Source organism: Corythoichthys intestinalis, chromosome 21 (assembly GCF_030265065.1).
Source record: "Corythoichthys intestinalis isolate RoL2023-P3 chromosome 21, ASM3026506v1, whole genome shotgun sequence".
NCBI classification, from domain to species: domain Eukaryota; kingdom Metazoa; phylum Chordata; class Actinopteri; order Syngnathiformes; family Syngnathidae; genus Corythoichthys; species Corythoichthys intestinalis.
In genome coordinates this window covers 26,761,185-26,780,176 of record NC_080415.1, presented here as the reverse complement: position 1 = coordinate 26,780,176, position 18,992 = coordinate 26,761,185, and the positions used below count along the sequence as shown (strand labels likewise).

Below are 18,992 nucleotides of genomic sequence, written 5' to 3'. Positions count from 1 at the left end.
ATTATTTTATGATGAGTTAACTAATTAGCTAATGACACTTTTATTAGTATGAGCTTGACAATACAGCTGGAAAGATTAAAAAAAAGTTCTTATGTGACTAAAAAATATACACTTATTTAATATAAAAAAAAATAAATCACAACAAAAAATAGATAAAACAATGAAGATTTTGAAAATTTTTAGTTCAGTGTTTTAAATGATTGACTACTACAGAAATCAGCGAAACAGTTTTTGAGAATTTTGGGACAACTTTTTCTTACTCTATGATTTTTAGTCGTTTAGCACTAGTGACTTGAAAAACATCTTTATCCCAGTTGGAAGACAAAGTCCAAATTCTGCGCAATCACATTGAACCGGAGACCACAGCGCCGTCAACCCCAGTTCCCCCACCTGCTCCTCTTACGGATCCCTCACCCATGGATGTAGACGCCGTCAGTCTGTCCTCGCCAACATCCGGTGCCCCTCCGCCGCCCCTTCCCGAGGCGCAGAATGAGGCCAAACAGCTCGAGCATCTGCAGCCAGATGAAGTGGCCAAAGACGGACATCAGGAGACTCCGCAACACCCTCCACCGTCTGATGGATCGGAACAGTTAACACCCACAGAAGCTCCGCGGCAACCCACTGCAGGTTAAATGTTTGGTTAAAATCTTCCCTTTCTGACCAAACAAATGGAATAACGCTTGGATGTATGTAGAAGCTGCGCCGCCACCCCCACCGGTTCCCTTGACCGAGAGCGCCAAAGGTTTCTTGGTTACACTGGAGCACAGCACGGAAGAGGAGATGGCGCTGCACCTGCAGGACCGCATGCTGTTCAGCAAGGAAGCCATCGCTTGCCTGGTGTGCGCCTTCGACAGGCTGCACAGCTGCATCGATGACATGTGCAAGCAGATTCAAGCTGCGGGTAAGTCGGACTGAATTAACTAATAATAGTTTTTTTAATCATATCCCCTGCGAAAATGACAAGTATTACAAATTTGATCAATATTCAGTGATTATTTAAAAAATTATTTTAATGTGAAAATCTAATTAAATATGAACCAAATATATATATATATATACACATACCATAATTTTCGGACTATAAGCAACTGCTTTTTTCCTACATTTTGAATCCTGCGGCCTATTTATTTTTTTTGGGGGGGGTTAATAGGTAACACTTTATTTGACAGCGGCATCATAAGACTGGAAAAAGACCATCATAATTATGACACCACACTATCATTGGCATTACTGAATGCTTATGACAGATGTCATTAAGTGTCATCCAGCAAATTATGTTACTAACTCCATTTATGTCCAGCTCGGATCTTTTACATACATTCAAAAGTAAGGTATTTTGCCGGATAACACGAAATGACATCTGCTATAAGCATTCATTAATGCTCATGACAGTGTCATGCATAATTATTAGTGATGCACGATAATACATTTTTCAACCGATACCGATAACCGATAATTTCCTCCTCATTCCAACCGATAACCGATAATGTCAAGCCGATAATTCTATTAAAAGATTTATGTAAAATACACAAAAGAAAATATTACTGTGCAAAAATATAATTTATTGCTCTTTTTTTCAACATAAAATATGAACAAGTCGTCAATTCAAACATCTAAATAATGACAGATTGTCTAACATTGTGTAATGGTAAACTTTTGGCAACAATTACTTACAGAGTAAATACCTAAGTTGCACAAAAATGCCTTTAAAAATAAGCCATTCCTAACATATATAACATTAATACACTGCAAAACACACCTCCTTAAAACTAGTCAGTTTTAAGTGTAAATCTATTGGCAATAAGTGAAATTATCTGCCATCGCTTCAATTGTATTTCTCTCAGATTTCTTGGAAGAAAAATAGCTATCTGAAAATAATCTTAACAGCCTTGTTTTAAGCAATACATTATTATACTTAATCCTAAAAAAACAAAAACTTGGAAGAAGGAAAGATTTTGAATAATATTTGTGGCTACAGAATGTTGATTTAAGAATTTGATTATGCACTGTGACTGTAATTGATCAGAGAAATAAGTTAAATAATTTGAAAAGTGATTGCTAATGTTATATGCTTTGTTGCACGCTGTGAAAATGATTAACTCAAAAGAGCGAGATGTCATGTACCCATTCTGCAGCGCTTTGTTTACATTTGCGGCTTTCGCGACATTTGCTTTACAGCAGCTAAACTGATACACGGCAGGACTATTTGGACGGATTTGGAGCTCGCATCTGCGTGCGTGTTGTTTTGTGCCTGAGTTTTGTTAAGCCGAAAATAAAGGCAGCGTTACAAAGTCATCTGACCGCTCGTCATTTTACATACTGAATGCATTATTGGCTGGCTGACTTCGTTTTCTCCATGTTAAATTATCATCGAACCACTGTGCCGTCATGATAAGTTTGCTTACTGGACATCACTTTTTCATGAAGAATGGTGGTCCTATAAACTGCATTATTTTTTTATCCAGGGCTTTGGTTCTCGGAACATTTCGATAAAAAAAACAAACCGCGTCTCGTCTCGGCGGCGGCAACTACGTTCGTACCGGATAATCCGCCCGCCCCGACTGGTTCGCCGTGGCGTATTCGGGTCCTGGCTCTGCTCGCACGCCGTGGGGGAACGCTCGAGAAACCGGGGTGTTCGCCGGAGGTCCCGAAGCCGGGAAATCGGGCTCGGCTCGGCCCGGCCTGCCCCGCCTACGGCGAGGCAGCCTGCCGGACCGGCCAGAGCAGCGGGCTCCGTCGGAAGACGGCTACTTGCCGACTATCGGTCTACAGTCGTGCCGGTGTTTAGCCTTAGATGCAAATTTACCACCCTCCTTGGGCTGCATCCCCAAACAGCCCGACTCTGTATTGTCACAAGCCCCGTAGTTTAGCTTGTGTTTACAATAGCCTTAGCATTCCCGCTAACAGCAGCCTCGTATTCGTTCCAAAAATCTTTGTGACGCAGTTTTAAACGGCTGCTGGGTTAGTGGTTTTGAATGAGGACGCTTTCTTTCTGCCTGGAACTTCTACGGTACATGTTTCGCAGATGGCGAGAGCGTCGTTTTTTTAGTAACAGCCGCCATAATATTCAACTACTTCTTGTCGTGTAACTCTGCCTCCTCAACCCCTCCTCCCTCAGGGGCTTCAGAGAGGGGAGGGGTTGAGGAGGCGGCGTGCTGAATTCTTCGGTTGCGCACATTTGGAGGCTAAATCAAGTATATAATTATCGGATTGCATTATCGGTTGAATTTTTTTATTATCTGGATTATCTGTGTGACGTCATAATTGCCGTTATCGGCCGATAATTATCGGTGACCGATATTATCGTGTATCTTTAATAATTATGATTGTCTACTGACAGTTTTATGGCGCCACTGTCAAATTAAGTGTTACAAAATACCATAACTAACAATTAAAAAAACAACTAGAACAGTAACTGAAGAAATAATTGGCACAGAACATGAATTTTGATTGTTTACATCTGTAGTGGCGCAATGCATGCTAGGAGGCATGTTTGATAACAACAGTGTTGATAGCAGGTGGCAGCAAAGGTTTGACTGTCTCCCCCAAGGGAGCAGTGATGGTCAAATGAAGCTTCTTCAAGCCTTGAACCGATTGGCTGCAAAGCTTCTTGGCGGTTCATTTGGTCTTATGATAGTCTAATGGCACCAGTTTTAAATAAAGTGTTACCAAATTCCATAACTAGCAAATAATGGAACAGCTAGAACAGTAATTGAAGAAATAATTAGCACAGAACATGAATTTTGATATTCACATCTGTAGTGCTGCAATGCATGCTAAGAGGCATGTTGGACAACAACACTGTTGACAGCAGGTGGGGTACAGTGAAGAGAGGCTGCGGCTTATAGTCTGGTGCAGCTTATCTATGAGAAAATGCCGTTTTTGTGTCAAATTTGGTGGGTTGCGGCTTATAGTCAGGCGTGTCTTATGATGCGAAAATTACAGTATATACATTTTTTCTTAAAGAAATACAATAAAGAATGTCATATTTTCTGCTTTTCTGTGTTTTAAATGTAAAAAAAAAGGTATTTTTAAATTAATAAATGAGAAAATATTAACAACCAAGAAGCTAAAAAATATATGTGCAATAAAAAAAATAATGAAAAAAGGAATGCTGTTTTTCCCTTTTTGTTTATAATTTTGAAAAATTGAAAAAAATATTAGCAAAGAGAAATTTCAACATTTGTTTTTTCTGTTCTCATTAAAAATAAATAAACATGTTTTCAAATTAAATAAATGAGAAAATATGTAACTTTAAAAGGCTCAAAAAATAAAATATATGCAATAAAACATCATGAAATCAAGCTGATTTTTAATAAACAAGACTACTGGTTTTTTCCCCTTTTTGTTTTTTGCAAAAAATCTTAAGAATAAATAAGAATATTTACGACCGAGAGCTAAAACAAAGGACAATTCTGAGGCCCACAATGGCTGAAAACGATTTGACTATCAAAACAGTTGTCTATTTATCTATGTTATGTTCACAAGTGTGTTATCTATGACCATTTTTCCCCAAAAGCCTGCGAGGACGAAAGCCTTGCAAGCGTCAGCGCCGTCAACCGCACTCTCCTGGACGAGAACCGCCGACTGCGAGACCAGGCCACTTTGCTTCAAGGCCGACATCACAAAACCTGCATGGAGGTTGGATGCCTCTCTCTTAGTAGTGCTCGTTGTTAATTTCCTCACAGAATAAAGCATTCACCTTCCATTTTCAGTACAACGAATGGGTGGACAAGGTAACCAGCGCGGAAACCAAAGTGTCTGAAATGGAAACCACCGTGGAGGACTTGCAGTGGGACATCGAGAAGCTCCGAAATAGGGAACAAAAGCTCAACAAGCACTTGGCGGAGGCCATGGAGCAGGTGCGCTTCCAATGATCATGTATACCATTGACGCCGTCCAATTCAGTTTGACTGGGTCTATACAACTGTGTCTTCTGTCGTTTTTGTTGATCAGCTCAAGTCTGGCTACAGCAGCACCGGCAGTTCCGGGGGTCTCGCCGGCGGTCAAATCACATTAACCATTCAAAAAGTACGTTTCCATCTTCTTATGACCTACATTTTGCGTAGCTATTTTCCGTAGGTGAATTTTGCTTCCTTCCCAGTTTGAGAGTCTTAACACGGAGCTGGAGCACAACCAGGAGTTGGCCAACAGCCGCATGGCAGAGTTGGAGAAGCTGCAGGTGGAGCTCCAAGAAGCCGTGAGGGAAAGCGAGAAACTCAAGGTGACGACGGAAACCGCAAGGGTGACCGTTAGGTCGTCTGACTAACAAGCCGCTACAGTTTGCGTGTTGTCATAATACCCGCGAGGGACGCAATTAAGCTTGGGTGGAATGTAGTTCGCATTACATCAGCTGGAGCAACTCCCAGCTTTTCAGCAATTTGTACGGTTTGCTCCCAAGAGGAAAGATGAGCCGCAGCTCAAGTCGGATTTTGTTTCATTTGACGAAGCGGGTGTTCATTTTTGGGCTGCCGCCATACATTGACAACTGCTCTTTTTGCAAAATCAATCTATTTTGATTTCTTTCATTAAAAAGATTAATTGATCAATTAATCAAGTGATGAAATGTATTTAGTTGGTTAATCAATTAGTCACTGTTGAAGTAAAAAGTGGCCTTATCCTCTTATAGAAAATATTATGTAGTTTTTAAAAATCATTTAGATTTTATTTTTCATCAAAATATTTTTAATAAAACTATAATTTAATATGATCTTTTTTCTTTTTCAATTAGAAAAAAACTGCGATAGGCTGGCAACCACTTCAGGATGTACCCTGCCTCCTGCCCATAGTTAGCTGGGATAGGCTCCAGCACCCCCGCGGCCCTTGTGAGGATAAGCGGTGCAGAAAATTAATGAATGAATTAGAAAAACATTTATAAAAAAATATTTTAAATTAGAGACCTAAAGGCCAAACTGTTAAAAAAATAAATAAATAAAAAATCCCTTTTTTGTTTAATTAAATGTATATATATTTAAATATATGTATATTTAAAATACTTTAAAACTTTTTTTAATTAATTAAAAAAATTATATTGTTTTCTTTTTGTCAAAAATTTTATTCATTAAGAAAAATTCAATTATGACTAGCAAGGCGAGAAAAAGCTTTTTTAACTTTTTTAAAATATAAGAATTAAAAAGAAATATTTTCTATTTTCTTGCGATTTTTATTCTAATGAAATAAAACGCAAATTCCAAACGAATGTAATGGTAAATAACGTGATTTAATGAGTCAGTCAGTAGACTAATCACAAAAATAATCACTCATGAATCGAAAATAATCCTTTGTGAGCCCTCGTTCATTTTTGACTCACTCTCATCTTTCTAGCTCGACCTGCGTAATATTCCAGAAGAGGTGGTAAAGGAAACGCTGGAGTACAAATGTCTTCAGTCGCAATTCTCACTTCTCTACAACGAATCTCTGGGGGTGAAAACCCAGCTGGACGAGGCTCGGGCTCTCCTGCTCACGGCCAAGAACGCCCACCTCCGACAAATCGAGCACATGGAGGTTCACGTCACTCTTACAAAAAGATTTTATTCACGTGAAATGTTAAGTAATGTGCGTGTTTAACCACTCAGAGCGACGAGCTGTCCCTTCAGAAGAAGCTACGCACTGAAGTCATCCAGCTGGAGGACACATTGGCCCAAGTGCGCAAAGAATATGAGATGTTGCGCATCGAATTTGAGCAAAATCTCGCCGCTAATGAGCAAGCAGGTAAGTAATCTGCAATTGAACTGCAAATAAGCAGGTTGAACTCGTTAGGTGCCATTGACGACACTAGACGTCCAATTCATTTTGACTGGGAGCAGTGTTTAATTTTCGTCTTAGTCTTTTGAACGATAATTCTTAGTCATATTTTAATCATCTCAATATGATTTTGTTTTCGTCTAGGTTTTGTTGATGAAAACAGACTAATTTCGTCCAGTTTCAGTCGACGTTTAAAAATGTTTTCGTCTGTAAAATAAATAAAAAAATACTCTAAAAATCAATAAACTTTTCCAACTATTCCAAATAAACATTGACAGAGGAGCACATAGCGTCTACAGGGACAACGCCATCTTGGTGATAATATACAGTTAGCAGGAAAATAGTGCATTATTTTCAATTAGACCCACCTGGACGCCACGAACCCTGTGTAAATTAAAAAAAAAAAGTTTGCCAATAGTATTAGCCTAATGCTAACGTGAACACAAACGCTATCCTAACGCTACGAGTTACATTTAGTGCGTAATAACCACTCAGCACGGACCTTTAAAGTGCCTGTGACAGCATAAAAAGTCTTAAATAGCATTATTATGTAAATTTGAATCAAATTTTGAGACGATTTGACTATATACAACAATTTGGCAAAGCGCAGATGATGAAAAATTAGTCTTTTAACCTGCCGTTTAGCCCAGTCTGTCATTATAGCACTCTAGTGTCCCCAGCTGGGGGATGATGTCGCCAAGGTCACGATTTCAGCTGATTTAGAATTCTGCCCATTGAGGGTGACGATTCAGAACGAGGAAAATTGCAACAGAGAGCAGCAAAATGTCATTGTTTCAATCTCTCTTCTCCCATATTTTTACAAGATATGTATTTTATCTAAGAATTTTCCCCCAACTGCTAAATAAATGGTATGGTCATGACAAATAACAGTCTTGTGCTAAATGGAATATGAAATATTAAAAATGCATTTATTCAGTATGGCAGGGCAAAATGACTGCATAATGGTCAAAACATTCGACTTCTTGCATCTGCTGAACTGTATTTTATGCCACCGAAGTTAGTCCGGCTTTTGTCATTTCCCTGCCTCGGCTTCGGAGACTAAGGAAAGAGCGTAAACAAAGCAGGATGCGTGACAGCTAGCCTGCATACTAACCTGAACCGAGTGGCGTTTCCTAGTTTTTATCTGCGGCGGGCAGGCAGTGCTTGTCGCCAGGGAAAGAAGGGGAAATGGCTAAAATGACAAATCACAGAAATGTACCCCAACTCATGTCACACACTGCGGCGGGGTTGATTGTCTCCACCGATCGGCCAGCCCACAGCGGCGGGCAGGAAGTGCTCGTCGCCGGGGAGAGAAGGGGAAACACCAAAAATGACAAATTACACAAAATACCGCAACTCATGTCACACACGGCGTCGGGGTTTACTGTTTTCACCGATCGGCCAGCCCACAGGGGTCGGCAGGCAGTGCTCGTCGCAGGGGACAGAAGGGGAAATGCAGAAAATGTAAACAATACAGGAGTAGTATTATCACCCACAAAATGTAAGCCACTCCCTTACTGAAACGTTTGCCATGATCCCAGTATTTGTGATAATGTAAAACACGAAGCTTACTCACTTCGTCATCTGTCCAATGGTCTCTTGATTGTCGGACTTCTTTTGCCCATCGCAGTGAACAAGAATCTTTTGAAATCCAAAAAGCCCCACACCACTCTCCCTGGTGCAGCAACAAAAGCCTGCAGCACATTGGGCTGGCGTGATGGGAAAAATAAACGAATTAATCCGCAAAATCTGCTGAATCCGCAGTCCATCTGCATTCTATAAGGCAATGGCTGTGTTGTGAGATGCTGACCCGGGTGACGTCACATTCGTATTCTTCCTCAACCCGAGACTAGAGCCGGAAATCACTCATTTTCATGGCGCAGGATTTAAAAAAAAAAGAATAAATAAAACAATCTCTTCCATACACATCCAAGCACTCCATTTCATTCAGGAGCATAAAATACCGCGCGAAATATAAAGTAAACATGCTTTTTGATGTCATACTCATAGGTCCTTGAAAGCAACATTGCATATTCTCTCTGGCCAAGATAAGAAAACAAATCTTACCATGTTTGTGTGTGTGTGTGTGTGTATGTAAGCCTGGAGACTGGAGTAGGACACTGGTGAGTGGGTTACACTTACACGTAAATTCGACGTAACACTTTCTCGTGGAATAATCTAACTAGTTGCTAGATTTCCTTTTTGGCACAAAAAAACAAGCAACAACGGAACTCTAATTGATATTTTTTCTCAGTCATTCACAATAAAGAACTTGAATGAATTTGGAAAAGTGATCAATAGCCCTCGCATTGTCTTATGTATTATGTAAAACATCTCTCAGGACCAATCAACAGGGAGATGCGACACTTAATCAGCAGCCTCCAGAACCACAACCTTCAGCTGAAAGGTGACGTGCAGCGCTTCAAGAGGAAACTGCGAGAAACGCAGATTGAAATCAACAAGGTAGATGACGCCCGCCGTCATTTTGCGCGCAGCTTTATAACTCTTCTTTTTCTCCGGGCAAAAGCTACGCTGCTTGAGCAACGAAACGGGCGTTCTCGTTCTGGAGGAGTCGAGCGGCGATGCCGCCGACGTGAAGAAGGAAGAAGAAGAGGACCAAGAGGAGGAGGAGGAAAGGAGGAAGGAGCTGGAGAGGCAGCGGGCCCGCGAGAGGGAGCGCGAGGCCGAACGTGAACGAGAGCGGGAACGCGAGCGTGACAGGCAGCGCAGCGACGAGGTCAAAAGAAAAGACTCGGACACGCTCAAGATGCTGCGAGTCGAACTCAAGTAGGGCAACCATACTGAATGTTCTTTCCCTTTTTTTTTCATTTAGACTTACCAGTTGTCCGATAATTACTTTTTAACCGATATACCGATATTGTCCAACTTCAAAAATCTGATAGAGATCAAGTCAATACCGATATATGCAGTCGTCAACTTTACGTATTCATTATTTTTCAATCATTTATTGTTCATTTAATATTTGCACCATGAATGCAAATGTACGCTTAGATAACAAATACCAAACATCGTAGTTTAGAGACATTTAATGGACAATCAGCATAACTGCTGTGCTAAGCTGTGACCAGCCCTTGTACAAAGATAGAAGGCTTCGACATAAAACATAAGCAAAACTACAATAAGGCTAAAAACACATTACACCGTACACAGATTGGGGAATAAAGTCAATAAGCGACTAGCAGCAAGTGGTGATGTAGCGCTAATGTAACAGTCACTATGACAATTTACAGCAGTGTTCCCCAACCACCGGGACGGGGACCAGTACCGGTCCGTGGCGCAGTTGCTAGTGGGCGGCAAAGTAATAATAATAAATCATTTGTTAACAACTGCAATTTGGCCTGTGCCTCTTGACACATCAATATGCCTGTTGACTAATCCGAGTAGAGATTTGTGTACGTCGCCCTTTAGTGGTTGGCCGCCATTACTGGGGCGTTTGCACAGCCCAGAGTCAATGTAAACAGTAATGTTAGCTGCTGTTGGCTGTGTGGTGCGGGCGGTGACATCTTTGGACAGTTTTTTTACGGGGGAATAGGCCAGCTGTTGAGGCAGGAGAGGAGCCTACAACCTAGTCCATTCTGCGTGATCTGTGGCTAAAAGCTAGCTAACGAGGCAACTAAAGCGAATGCACTAGGGGCATCGTACCTCGTGGCGAACCATATTGCTAAAGCTAAGAAACCTTTAATGATTGGAGAAGAAATCATTATGCCTGCGACCAAACATATTTGCCATCAGGTTTCTTTTGAGAGGCCACTGTTGAAAAAGGTTGATTAAGCTTATGTTGTTACATTTTCCTTGCACTTAGGTTTGTTTTTAGCCCCGTCGTGGTATTTCATATTTACTGTAATTTTCTGCCACATATTCCCTGTCCATGAAAGAAGAGGCCCACATTAACCGGTCCGTTGTGCGAAAAAGGTTGGGGATCACTGATTAACAGTACTAAGACTACAAGGCAGATGGCTGACTTATTATGTTAGTTTGTTTACATGTATTTTTGTAACAGTACAAAAGTGCTATATATGTAACTGCAAATATTGCATATGCAGTACCCAGATTGAGACAGATTTCTAAGAACATATTACCTAGTGAGATGCATATGACAGTGTTGTGGCATTAGCAGTGCAGACTTGAGTTAGTATGGTGACAGCTCTTGGTCTCTCAGTCTGTTTGGTCTGGCTAGCCGGCACTGTAGCACCTGCAAGAGGTCAACAAGTTGAAGAGGTAGAAGCTGGAGTTTGTATAGTCTTTATTATGCTCTTTGCGTCAGGTTGGGTAACTTCCTTTGTGTATCCAGGAAAGCTCAGGAGTCCCAGAAGGAGATGAAGCTCCTGCTGGACATGTACAAATCTGCTCCAAAAGAGCAGAGGGACAAAGTGCAGCTCATGGCAGCTGAACGCAAATCAAAAGCTGAGGTTTGTTTTTTTTTTTTTTGGTTTGTTTTTATCCGCCCTATTTTTTACATTCATACATTTCTAATAACGTACCCGCAGGTTGATGAGCTGCGGATTCGCGTGCGAGAGCTGGAGGAGCGCGAGAAGAAGGAAAGCAAGAAACTGGCCGACGAAGACGCCCTCAGGAAGATCCGAGTGGCCGAAGAGACCATCGAGCATCTTCAGAAGAAGCTTGGCGCCACTAAGCAGGTATGTGAAGCAGAGGCGTGCGAAATGTTCGATTCTTAGATTATTCGCGATTCGGTTGTGGAGGATTCGAGAATGATTCACAAACATCCAAATTCCGATGATTGAAATATGCCAAATAAAGCGGAACTAAAACACAGTCAGCGCGGTCTTCAGGACGCAATGAGGAACGGACCGACAACGTATGCCACTGTATAAAAAAACAATAATACCTGACTGCGGCCGACAGCCGCTTCAAACAATGCCCACGTTGCTACAAACTACGTCCACATAATGCTATGGTAGATATCACATGTGTATAGAACTAGATGCGAAATGACGGACTCGGCGGCGTTAGCACATGTGTAGAGAACTAGATGCGAAACGACAGACTTGCCGGCGTTAGTAAACAGCCGCCATCTTGAAACAGTAGACTTCTCTGATAGGCTGTTGTAGCGAACCTTCTGAGCAACAATTAACTTTTTATCTAAAACACTTCTAAATTGGCAAAATCTTGATTTGAATCTATCTTTAAATGATGAAACAGTTTTAAAACTTTCACATGTTAAAAGTAGACGAAAGGGAAATTATGGAATAACTTAAACGGTTGATTCACAACATTAAATTAATTGAATCTAGTTGAAAGCTGCTGATACAGAATGGCGACTTGAGTATTTTATTTACTATTTTGAACTGTTAACTTGATAGTGAAATAGTAGTTTATTTAAGCCTGAGAGGATTTCTGTACAATTTTTGTAACTAATGTACGAAATACTAGAAGCAGCTAACAGCTGGAGTTGCATCAATAATGGATTTATAATCAAATCGTAGCCTCTGAAACGTAATCAAATTGTTAGGTGCCCCAAGATTCCCACTTCTAATGTGAAGTTTTTTTCTAGGATAGAAAAGCATCGATTGAGTTTTAACATATAGTAATCGTAAAAGAAGTCACAGTACTGTAGAATGAGCCCTGACCTCTGTGACTCTAGAAACAGATTTTTGGGTGTGCCTCAGGTCCGCGAATGATGCGACACATCTGGAAAGCTGTCGTGAGACGGCGAATAACCCCAAACAAGATTTGACAGAGGCTACGTGTCACTTTAGCGGTGTTGTAATCGTTAAACATGAGCCTCAAGAACTGCAGACACACCCGTGTTAGCTCATCTGTTAGTAAAAAAAAAAATTTACCTTTGACCTTATAAGAATTATTCCTGCAAGCGTTGTATGAAAAAATATGACACAATGATCTATATGATTAGTGTTTTTTTGGTTCTGTAATGCTTTTTTTGAGGTTTGTCAGGATCGCTTGGCAGGTCCGATGAATGTTCTGCCATTGACGGCAATTGACGTCCAATTCATTTGAACTTGGAGGGCTGTCCATGGTAGTCAATGAGTTCAGGGATGCACATGGCACTTTTTTTTTAACCCCCTGAGGCCTGAATTTGGTCATTTGACCATTTGACACATACACATAAAGCACTGGACTAATACATAAGTACATACAAAATATTAACCCCTTGATGTCTCTTGTTGGGAAAGTCAAATTCCAGACCTAAGCATCTTATTTTTTACCATAGATGCTTGTTGTTGCATCATTTAATAAAATATTTGTTATTCTTTTATTATTTCTAATTGTGTAATGATGTATTTTAATTCTTTCTCAACTTGATTAACACCTATTTAGAAGCAAAAACTCATGTAAAAGATTTTTGAATATGCAATTTTTGCATCAATCTAGTTTTAAGAAAAGTAGAGCTGAAACGAGTACTCGAGCAACTCGAGTAACTCGAGTTTAAAAACTGATCCGAGTAATTTTATTCACCTCGAGTAATCGTTTATTTTGACAGCTCTAAGCATCACGTTTTGCTCGGACTACTTTTAATGCGGGACAACGCGCTGTCACGTGCGGAGAGGAAGAAGGGGAAAAAAACTTACTGCAGCCGACACAAACGACGCCGACGTTGCTAAATACTAGCCCGCACGATGCTACGTTGGTACAGGTAGCGTCTGAGTCTCATAGAGATCACATGTATGTTGAACTAGATGTGATTTGACAGACTCGGCCGCGTCTGGGCAGCATTAGTAAACCGCCGCCATCTTAAAGCAGTAGAGCGCTAAGCGCTAATAAAGAGCGCTAAGCGCTAATAAATAAGATTAACGTTACTGTCGCTACTAGCTCACGTAACGTTACCCCTGGGGAGGGCTAGGTTACAATTAATTATGACCACCGTCGATGCGTGGCTAACGTGTCTTACATTCAGGTTTTAACATAACATAGCATTGTGGAGTGATGAGGGTGTAAAATAAAAACTTAATCATGCTAACTATCAATTTTAGCTCAGTAGTCATTGCTGGATAAAACACCAAGTAGCACTGGTCCCTAATGTTCTCCAATACAGCCTGTATCATACATTTATTTTGAACACTGCAAAAACTCCAAATCCTATCAGGACTTACAGTTTAGACTAACTTAAAACTTAACTAGAACTTAAAAATGGCTTGACACAAAGAGAAATTCAATTGAAACACGTGGGAAAAAAATCCTAACTTTTAAGTGATGTGTGTTATCAAGCGTAACGGCATTTTTAGGTAAGATATATATATATATATATATATATATTTTTTTTTTCTTTAATAAGATCTAAAAGTTTTTTGAGTGAAAGCAGTGAATTAGTCTTTTTTTATTCTAGTTACATCTGAGATGCAATTGTTGACCGTTTTCAACAATATACATCGAAAATAAAAACATTGATTGACTGAAAATGGATCAAGATTAGATGAAATGTCTTGTTTTCTCATGTATATTTATAATTGCTCTTCACCTAAAAATATATTTATTTTATCCGATTACTCGATTAATCGATAGAATTTTCAGTCGATTACTCGATTACTAAAATATTCGATAGCTGCAGCCCTAAAAAAATACGACCACTTAAAGTCCGCCTTTTGTTGGAAGTCAGCTAGTTGGCCTCCGGCACCCCCACAACACTGAGAAGCATAAGCGGTGTTGAAAATTCTGAAATATATTTTTAAAAAAAAACAAAAAAAAGTAAACATCGAAAAAAAAAAAAATTTTTTTTAATTTTTAATGATTTTTTTTTTTATGGGTTTAATTTTGAATTTTTCAATTCTTTTGTTGTATTTTTCCAATTTAATATTCTTTTTTTTCATTTTTTTTTTTCAAAATTATTTTTATTATGCACCTGTTTTTACCAATTTCTTTTGGTGTATATTTGTCAATTCATTCACTTCCAGCGCAGATATATTTATAGTATTCAGAATTTCAGTATAGTATAGCATAGTATTCAGAACATTTATATCAAAAACATCCATTGACTGCGCTAGACGTCCGGTCCATTTCAACCGGGCGAGTCGGATGAACTCTCCCGGTCGAAATGGATTGGACGTCTAACGCCGTCAATTCAGGTATCTGGGTGTAATCAAATCCTTAGATTAACATCTTTCTGCATCCCAAACGGTCCAATGCTGTTGTGACGAGCCCGACCGTCTGCCTTGGGATGTCCTGCAGCATGTTCCTGTTGGGAGGTCTGGTCCAGTTAACGCATTCCAGACTGATGCTAGTACACCCGCCGCTTCGGGCCTTGTGTGAAGCACAATAGCTAGGGCTGTTTCCTATTTATTCTCTGCCAAAATCTGCTCACTGAGAACAAAAAAGCTTCAATTTAGACACTACTTGAGTCATCTTTACAGGCTTGCCCGCGAGGAGCGTAAAACCCGAAGAATCAAATGCAGGTTTGCGGTTTTGTTATTTGGGCGCAGGAAATTAGGCCCCTGTTTCCCGCTGTCTGGAATTTTTTTTTTTTTTTTTAAAGGAGGAAGAAGCGCTCCTAAGTGAGATGGACGTCACAGGCCAGGCCTTCGAGGACATGCAGGAGCAGAACAGCCGGCTGTTGCAGCAACTGCGCGAGAAGGATGACGCCAACTTCAAGTTGATGAGCGAACGGATCAAATCCAACCAGATCTACAAGCTGCTCAAGGAGGAGAAAGAGGAACTGGCTGACCAGGTCCTCACCTTTAAGACGCAGGTGCTGACGCTCGCTAAATTTCGATTATGAATATTATACAGTGTATCACAAAAGTGAGTACACCCCTCGCATTTCTGCGGATATTTAAGTATATCTTTTCATGGGACAACACTGACAAAATGACACTTTGACACAATGAAAAGTAGTCTGTGTGCAGCTTATGTAATAGTTAATTTATTTCCCCCTCTAAATAACTGAAAATATAGCCATTAATATTTAACCCCCTGGCAACAAAAGTGAGTACACCCCTTAGAAACTACATCCCTAAATGTCCAAATTGAGTACTGCTTGTCATTTTCCCTCCAAAATGTCATGTGAATCGTTAGTGTTACTAGGTCCAGGTGTGCATAGGGAGCTGGTGTGTTCAAATTTGTAGTGCAGCTCTCACACTCTCTCATATTGGTCACTGAAAGTTCCGAAAGGCACCGCATGTCAAAGAACTCTCTGAGGATCTTAAAAGAGGTATTATTGCGCTACATGAACATGGCCAAGGCCACAAAACGATTGCCAACACCCTGAAACTGAGCTGCAGCACAGTGGCTAAGATCATCCAGCGTTTTAAAAGAGCAGGGTCCACTCAGGACAGGCCTTGGGTTGGTCTTCCGAAGAAGCTGAGCGCACGTGCTGAGCGTCACATCCAGATGCTTTCTTTCAGGAAGTGGGGGGTCAGCCTGTTAGTGCTCACACCATACAGTGCACTCTACATCAAATTGGTGTGCATGGCTGTCACCCCAGGAGGAAGCCTCTTCTGAAGATGGTACACAAGAAAGCCCGTAAACAGTTTGCTGAATACATGTCAACAAAGCACATGGATTACTGGAACAATGTCCTATGGTCTGATGAGACGAAGATTAATTTGTTTGTTTCTGATGGTCTCAAGCACGTGTGGCGGCGACCAGGTGAGTAGTACAAAGATAAGTGTGTCATGCCTACAGTCAAGCATAGTGGTGGAAATGTCATTATCTGGGGCTGCATGAGTGCTGCAGGTGTTGGAGAGTTACATTTCATTGAGGGAAACATGAACTCCTACATGTGCTGTGAAATACTGCAGCAGAGCATGATCCCCTCCCTCCAGAAACTGGGTCGCAGGGCAGTGTTCCAGAATGACAATGACCCCAAACACACCTCCAAGATGACCACTGCTTTACTAAAGAGGCTGAGGGTAGAGGTGATGGACTGGCCAAGCATGTCTCCAGACTTGAACCCAATAGAACATCTTTAGGGGATCCTCAAGCGCAAAGTCTCAAATATCCGGCAGCTCCGCAACGTCGTCATGGAGGAGTGGAAGAGCATTCCAGTGGCAACCTGTGAAGCTCTGGTCAACTCCGTGCCCAGGAGAGTAAAGGCAGTTCTGGATAATAGTGTTGGCCACACAAAATATTGACAGTTGACATGTTGTATGTTAATATTGATAACTTTCAGTAAGGGGTGTACTCACATTTGTTGCCAGGGGTTTAGATATTAATGCCTATATTTTGAGTTCCACAGACTACTTTTCATTGTGTCAAAGTGTCATTTTGTCATTTTTGTCGCATGAAAAGATACTTAAATATCTGTAGAAATGCGAGGGGTGTACTGACTTTTGTGATACACTGTATTTTAACTCAATTGCATATTTTTGCATCCGAGTCACCTGATTTTGAGAATCTGCCAAAAAGAATAACATAGAAAAATGCTTGTCTTTATTAAATGGTTCATTGAGTGAGTCCACTCAAATCCACTCAAGCTGCTGAGAACAGCCTCTCACTTACACAGTGAGTTGCCACAGCACACTACCGTTAGTGTTTAACAAGCTGAACATTGTTTGACAGATGTACACCTTTGACGGTAGAGCTACCAAGCTTCTCTTCAAAGATCAAAGCCTCAAACTTGTCAATCATACTTTAAATCGCTAACTCCAGTGCACTGCTGACCAAGAAAAGCAGCAGGAGGGAGAGTGAGAGGCTGTACGAGCATGAAGCAGAAAGAAAAAAATTTTCTTAATTAAAGTCCGACCCTATTCACCCAATTCCGATCCTCTGAAAAATGGCGCGATCGGCCCGATTTCCGATCACGTGATTGGATCAGGACATCCGTGGTCGTAATTATGAAACTCTTGTCAGTGTTTTCCAATGGAGAATTTTTAATGATATTTAAGATAATCGTCTGCTTTTGAGGACGACAGAAAAATATTATTTTCAGGTTTTCTTTTGTAATAAATTAAAAAAATAAATAAAAGGCAATAGAGATCACCCACCCTTTTTTCAATTTTTAAAATTTTAAATCAAAATTCGATTTGAGAAAAATCTTATTTGCATTTTTTTTCCTTTTTAATTTTTATTTTCTATTGTATAAAAGATTATTTTTCTTTTTTAATTTTAAATGTTTTTGTTTATATTAAAAACATTTGTTTTTATTTGTTGGTTGCTTTCAAAGAAAATCCTCATTTAAAAATTTTTTTTAAAACAAATGTATAAATATATGAAATATGCAGGATTTGTTTCTCCATTCTTTTTCAAATGTTAAATATATTTATAAAATACAGAAAATTGAATAAATAAAAGTAGGGCTGTCAAACGATTAAAATTTTTAATCGAGTTAATTACAGCTTAAAAATTAATTAATCGTAATTAATCGCAATTAATCGCAATTCAAACCATCTATAAAATATGCCATATTTCACTGTAAATTATTGTTGGAATGGAAAGATAAGACAAGATGGATATATATACATTCAACATACGGTACATAAGGACTGTATTTGTTTATTATAACAATAAATCAACAAGATGGCATTAACATTCTGTTAAAGTGATCCATGGATAGAAAGACTTGTAGTTCTTAAAAGATGAATGTTAGTACAAGTTAGAGAAATTTTATATTAAAACCCCTCTTAATGTTTTCGTTTTAATAAAATTTGTAAAATTTTCAAGCAAAAAATAAAGTAGGAGCCCTATTCTGTCCTCAATGTGTGTGAGTACACAAATTGACAGATAGCGAACATAAGAAGTTCCAAAAAGAAATCAGACGGTGTGGCAAAGTTGCATGGGCTTTACTGAAGTCATCTCTTTTTGACAGGAGCACGTTTCTTGTATTTTTGTAAAACTGAAAACAAGGCAATGTGTCAATAACTTGCATAAATCACAAAATAACATAAAATGTACACACACGTGTCCATTTGAGCAGTAGCACTAGCTAATTAGCTCACAAGCATCTAACAATGCAACTGCATTTCACCATATATGTGAACAAATTCAAATACACATCACCAATAACTATCTAATGCTCATGAATATAAACAAAGGAGGAATATAACTCACAAGCGATGCATGCATTAGACACAAACAGTGTGATGAGGCTATGAGAACTGCCACTGAATACTGGATGCAGACGTTAGCTGGTCTGAATAGCACTGTCTATTAGTGTGAGTTCACGTCGACATATAATAACGTCAGAAAAGCGCGCCGAAACCCAAATGATCAGCTTCACCGAATCGCCAGCAGAGGGCGACATTACGCCACATAACATATGCAAGTCACACCCAAGCGCCAGCAGAGGGCAGAAAAACTCCATAAAACACAATTAACAA

At 39.9% G+C, this 18,992-nt stretch overlaps 1 protein-coding gene across 3 annotated transcripts in view; it reads left to right on the top strand.

Annotated features, from left to right (window-relative positions):
- Positions 1–18,992, top strand: part of LOC130909187 (E3 ubiquitin-protein ligase BRE1B-like) — a 40,844-nt gene that overhangs the window by 4,164 nt on the left and 17,688 nt on the right. For all 3 annotated transcript variants that reach the window (XR_009061711.1, XM_057825352.1, XM_057825351.1), the window contains exons 4-16: positions 315–627; positions 695–901; positions 4,520–4,641; positions 4,716–4,862; positions 4,957–5,031; positions 5,105–5,224; positions 6,325–6,504; positions 6,576–6,711; positions 9,086–9,207; positions 9,272–9,531; positions 11,057–11,174; positions 11,253–11,402; positions 15,212–15,424. Coding sequence is in view for 2 of the 3 variants with exons in the window: in XM_057825352.1 (XP_057681335.1) it covers positions 315–627; positions 695–901; positions 4,520–4,641; positions 4,716–4,862; positions 4,957–5,031; positions 5,105–5,224; positions 6,325–6,504; positions 6,576–6,711; positions 9,086–9,207; positions 9,272–9,531; positions 11,057–11,174; positions 11,253–11,402; positions 15,212–15,424 (2,163 nt within the window). In the remaining variant the exon portion in view is untranslated. The remainder of the gene's footprint in view (positions 1–314; positions 628–694; positions 902–4,519; positions 4,642–4,715; positions 4,863–4,956; positions 5,032–5,104; positions 5,225–6,324; positions 6,505–6,575; positions 6,712–9,085; positions 9,208–9,271; positions 9,532–11,056; positions 11,175–11,252; positions 11,403–15,211; positions 15,425–18,992) is intronic.